The sequence below is a fragment of the Stegastes partitus genome, unplaced genomic scaffold (genome assembly GCF_000690725.1).
Source record: "Stegastes partitus isolate 25-593 unplaced genomic scaffold, Stegastes_partitus-1.0.2 Scaffold537, whole genome shotgun sequence".
NCBI classification, from domain to species: Eukaryota; Metazoa; Chordata; class Actinopteri; family Pomacentridae; genus Stegastes; species Stegastes partitus.
In genome coordinates this window covers 357,224-362,521 of record NW_007578268.1, presented here as the reverse complement: position 1 = coordinate 362,521, position 5,298 = coordinate 357,224, and the positions used below count along the sequence as shown (strand labels likewise).

Below are 5,298 nucleotides of genomic sequence, written 5' to 3'. Positions count from 1 at the left end.
CTGGATCTCCTTGTCTTTCTGTTGTATCTGGTTGTTCAGTTCGATGACGCTCTGAGCCAGCTGAGGGACAAACACACAAACATCAGCAATAAATCTCACACCCTGATTCAAGGGCCTTCCAGGACCTTCCAGGACCTTCCAAGGCCATGTGAGTTTACTGAAGAATCCCAGCAGTGGAACTCTTCAGCTTAGCAGTCGGTAAAATGTGATTTTCTCTCAGGAATGTTTGAGTGAAAGCAGCTGAGGGAGCTCAGACGCTGCAGTCATGCAGCTCCACATGACCGCGCTGCCTCCTTCAGGACGGTGCAGGTCCAAGAACAAGAGAAAACCAGGAAACTAGGAGCAACCGCTGGTAAACAGGTTTACAATGTCTGCAGCTACCAGTTACTGGTTATGATCGATTACTGTTCTGCCAGTAAATCAGAATATTTGTTAGAATGTGATGCTGCAGGATAAACCTTCTGCAGACTTCAGTAGCTCACATGTACAGCTGTCAGATGGACTCTCTCTGTGACTGAGTGAAGTGAAATCAGAGCTGTGGCATCCTCAAAATCTGCCTCAGTCAGCTGATTGTCAGGAAACTGAAGAAATCTGCATTTACAGGAACTGAGTCAGTCTGACAGAAACAGCAGGATGATTTAGCAGAAACCGTTCCTCACGTCATGTGGGACTGATGCTGAACAACCTCAGTCCAGTCCTCAGCTTACTGTCACACAGGTGTCATAAAGAAAGTGCACAGTGTGTAGCAGGACGCTAGCCATGCTAATCTAGAATTATGTTCTTAATCAATAATCGATAACACAAACTGATGCCAGTGAACACCCTCCTCTGATCTGCTGTTGTCGTCCACAGACTTTGCTCCTCAGTCAGTCTGTTGCATGTTTCCCTGTGATTCAGGAACTCTGCTGATCCCAGTTTGTCTTAATCACGAGTTCTGGTTGGAGCTCGTGAACTCAGACGTCTGTCACGGAGCCCGTCGCTGCTAAACTCTTTCCTAACGCATGCTAAAGACAATCACTGGTTCAGTAGATGTTGGACTGATCTTAATAACATGAAAGTACTTTACTTTCTAAGTTTGTATTCTCAGATTAGGACTCTTTCAGACAGAGACTGGCAGGTGTGGCCGATGACATCATCACCGTGAGACGCGCAGGTGACTGACCTCTCCTCGCTTCTTATGAAGCTCCGTCAGCTCCTCCTGATGCCTGATCCTCATCTGAGACATCTCCTGCTGCAGGACATCACTGCGACTCGAGTCTGCAGGGCTGAGACAGGACAGAGGACAGAATGCGTGTTAGAGGAACACCTGGAGTCTGCCGTCTGCAGGTGGATGCATGGAGCTGCCTCACCTGGTCTCGTGTCCTCTCTGGACTTCATACTTGTCCGCCTGGTATCTCTCTGAGAGGACGGCCTGCAGGTCCGACTTCTCCAGGAGACGGTTATCTGAGACAAAGATCACACTGTTGGTACCAAACAACAACAACAACAACAACAACAACATGTGTCCTCTGTCATGTTCTCAGCATGTCTTTAGAGCGTCTTACTACCGTGTCTTGGGTGCGTGCTACTAGCGTGTCTTCAGGGCGTGTTACTAGAATGTCTTGGGTGTGTGTAATTCGTGTGTCTGGGGTGCGTGTTATTAGCGTGTCTTCACTCACACTGGTGGACAATCTCCTCAAAGGCGTGTCTCTGCAGTCTGTCTCGGAGCTTCAGCTGCTCTGAGACGTGTCTCTTCCATGTGCACTCCACCCGCCGCTCTGCCATCTCCACCTGACACACAGATCAAACACACGCATCAAACACGTCTACACGCGGGTCAGAGAACACGCTAGACAGCAGGAGAGAGAACACGCTAGAGGACAAGCTCTCTACCCCGTCAGAGGACGTTTATCAGCAGTCTCAGGTATTTATTGTCCTCCCCACACTGACGACACACTCCCAGATGTGGACAGGTGTGAAGGCTGTGAAACGGCCAGGTGAGGGCTGACTCAGTCTCAGACAGCAGTTTTGGGCCTTTTTAGAAACCACTGACCGCTACTGACATAAAAACCACACATCGATGGACTCCCTGCTCATAACGCAGTCCTGACATCCCTCTTCAGAAAGGTTCAGCTCCGTTCACATCAGTGGTACCAGGAATCTGGTCCGACACGAAGCTGCACGCAGACATTCACCTGCGATCAGGTGAGCGAACGTTCAAAGCATCTCAGCAACGTTAACCATTGAGCTCGGCTTCATGCCTGTAGCTAACGGAGCGATGTGGAAAACATCTGTCTGCTGACAGCGATCACAGTGTAACGGACACGTTAGAGGACGGACATCAGGCGTCTGCAGCTCGACGACAGCAGGTGCAACGAACAACGAAGACAGAAGCAGTAATTTTATATAATCCAGGAAACATCCTGAGCAGAACACATTCAGGCTGTTGAAGAAATGACCATGTTTCAAGCTTTGATAACACTGGGAGCTGATCTATTCACTATAGTCCAGTTTTCAATGTAATAAACACAAACTACAGTTTAACTGAGCACGAAAATAATGAACATAAGAGAAACCAGGTTAAACCAGGATTATTATCTGCCACAGAGTCCGAACACATCCACTGTGTTTATCTTTAATCACTGACAACAGACTTTGTCAGAAGTAGTTTGAAGTCTTCACTGTTCTCATAAACACGTATTACAGTAATGATGTTAACTACGTGGTTCTGTTGGACCTGAAACAGGCTGAAGTGAAAGTATTCAGAGATCAACACCCAAGACGTTCAGGTTCTTGTTCTTCATGCATTACTTCACCTGACGCTTCGGGTTTTTGCTATTTAGGGTTGTTTGTCCTGAAGTCAGAGTTCAGGTGTTCATCCAGGTGTTTTGGGGCTGCAGCTTCAGGTGTGGACAGGTGGGCTGGTGACCGACATGTCTGACCTGCGTTATGTAGCAGCCAAAGGCGGAGCCAGACACACAGGTGACTGTTAGCGCCGCTCTGATGACCGTCAGGTGAGTCTCACCTGTGCAGGTACTGCGCTTCCACAGACCTCAGGTGGCTTAAATCTCCGTTAGCTGCAGTGTTAGCATGAACTGCGAACGGGAAGCACAACACAAACAGGAAGACCTGGCTAACGTGCTAACATGCTAACACCGTACTTGTGTTGTTATTACACCCACTAAAGCTAACTCGGCCACCAACGGACCGTGTACCGGGTCCGAGCTGCGGCTCCTGGGCGGGGCTCTGCGGGCTGCTGTGCGCTGTTTCCCGGCTGTTTCACAGCGCAGCTCCCGGCACTCACACACCCGTGACTCGACAGGTTAGCATGCTAACTGCGCCGCCCGTTGCGGAGCTTAGAAGCGGTTAAAAATCAAACTCTCACCGTCCAGCTGGTCCCAGTGGGCGGCTCGGTTCCTGTAGAGGCTCTCCGGTGTCCTCGGTGTTGTGGGTTGTGGGTTCTGGGCGTCTAACGGTCCCGTTTCGGTCATTAACCGACATCAGCTTCTGCAGCCGCACTCACACTGTCCGCCATTTTGGCTCCAACCAGACACTACCGGGAGGGTCGCAGGTAGATGACGTAGGGCTTAAATCGCTTCGCTGTGGCCAAATCGTTTTTATTATGAATTTATAATTAATAAAAATTAACCCTGTGTATAAAACACACACATAAGAATATGAAAATAACAATTCTGTAAATGCTGGCAAGTCCTATTGTGAAGAGTTTCTGTTAAAAATGATAACTTATTAGTAATTACTTTATACATTAAAAAAAGGAAATTAGACACATAAGCTAATCCACACACACACACACACACACACACACACACACACACACACATATATAAGATAAGATGAGCAAAATACATTGCCAAAATAATGCTAGAATGGAAAAGTAAGAAGTAATACTGGAAACGATTCTTAAGTCATAAAGTAATGTAATATTTTACGTAATAGTGAAGTATTGTGTATAATACTGGAAAGGATGTTGCAGATGTTATTGAGAAAGTATGATATGGTAAAGTATGGTTTATATTTTTCACTGTTATACAAACATAATAATATAATGTAGTACCTGGATAGTTGTGGCCGTTTCTGACTGGCTGACAGACAGAAACCTTCAGGTTTTTATGTGATAATTTGACCATTTTCAAGTTATTTCACAGTGAAACGGACATAAAGTAGGACAGATGGATCAGTGGTTCTCTGTGTGAATTAGTCTGATTTATATGATTTAATTGATGATGTTTTGCAGAGTTTTCTGATGTCTTCAAACCAAACCAATAACCAATTAACTCAGAACGTTCATCAGGACACAGCTGCTGTCAAATACTAACTAACAAACACATCCATGATCCATCAATCTGACAGTCATCAGGGAATCACATTGACAGAGTCGTGGCTTTTGCAGCATTTTTGAACAAAGTTGATGAATTCAGTTTGTTTTTAACATCACAGCCTCAGTTTAGCGATTTGAGCTTCTGTAACGATGAAAGTGATCAAAAGGTGTCTCACAATGAAACAGACTGAAAAGGTTTAAATATGGAAATACATCATTTACACGTCTGATTAAATAAAAACATAATGAGAACAGATTATCAGTAATTCTCGATCATTATAAAACACGTGACGGACAGTTTTAAAGGAAAACAACTTTATTTTCAGGCACAGACACAGTTCTAAAGTTTGAGACTGATAAATAGTCAAACAGTAAATGATCAGCCTTGAATAGTCCTTCAATAGTCAATAAAACTCTGATTCTGTGGTCAGTGCAGTGTCATCAGTTCAGCCTGTAGGTGGTGACGATGAGTCACACCAGGGGCATCGTGGGAACTGTAGTGTTCGCAGTTCATCTCAAGTTTTGGCCTAAATTTCATAATTTCTTAGAAAGTTTTTTCAGGATTTATTTCAAATGCTCATCGTAATTTATTCAGTTTGTTCTTGTATCTAAACCAAAATCTTAATTCATGTTTCTTCTTCAAACTGGGCTGAGAAGCTGCACATGTCACAGAAAACTACAGATTTAAAGTTTCACTGATTTAATTAAAACACACCTCTGATCACAATTCTAATTTCACCCATAAATATAAAAGTCATACAATGAACGATCAACGTGACGCCTTCATTTGACTGATTTGATGCACAAAGCAAAAGAAACAAAAAACCTTCAGCAGAGAACAACTGCAGATCTGACTTCATCTGTGGCTTCAGGTAGCTTTTTAACATTGTTTAATCCATCGCTAGTGTAACAGTAATGACCAGTGACAAGTAGCTCACCTGTGCAGGTACGGACAGGTGTGGTGCTCACCTGTGCAGGTA

At 44.8% G+C, this 5,298-nt stretch overlaps 2 protein-coding genes across 2 annotated transcripts in view; both read right to left on the bottom strand.

The window, feature by feature from the left end:
• atg16l1 (ATG16 autophagy related 16-like 1 (S. cerevisiae)) overlaps nt 1-3,574 on the bottom strand; it is an 11,454-nt gene extending 7,880 nt beyond the window's left edge. The window contains exons 1-5 of the mRNA XM_008288027.1: nt 3,365-3,574; nt 1,659-1,770; nt 1,350-1,443; nt 1,163-1,265; nt 2-60 (exon numbers count right to left, since the gene is read on the bottom strand). Coding sequence (XP_008286249.1) covers nt 2-60; nt 1,163-1,265; nt 1,350-1,443; nt 1,659-1,764 — 362 coding nt within the window. The 5' untranslated portion in view covers nt 1,765-1,770; nt 3,365-3,574. The remainder of the gene's footprint in view (nt 1; nt 61-1,162; nt 1,266-1,349; nt 1,444-1,658; nt 1,771-3,364) is intronic.
• A 1,042-nt stretch (nt 3,575-4,616) lies between these two features.
• The window catches only part of spint2 (serine peptidase inhibitor, Kunitz type, 2), an 11,781-nt gene continuing 11,099 nt past the window's right edge, over nt 4,617-5,298 (bottom strand). The window contains exon 10 of the mRNA XM_008288026.1: nt 4,617-5,287. The gene's annotated coding sequence lies outside the window, so the exon portion shown is untranslated. The remainder of the gene's footprint in view (nt 5,288-5,298) is intronic.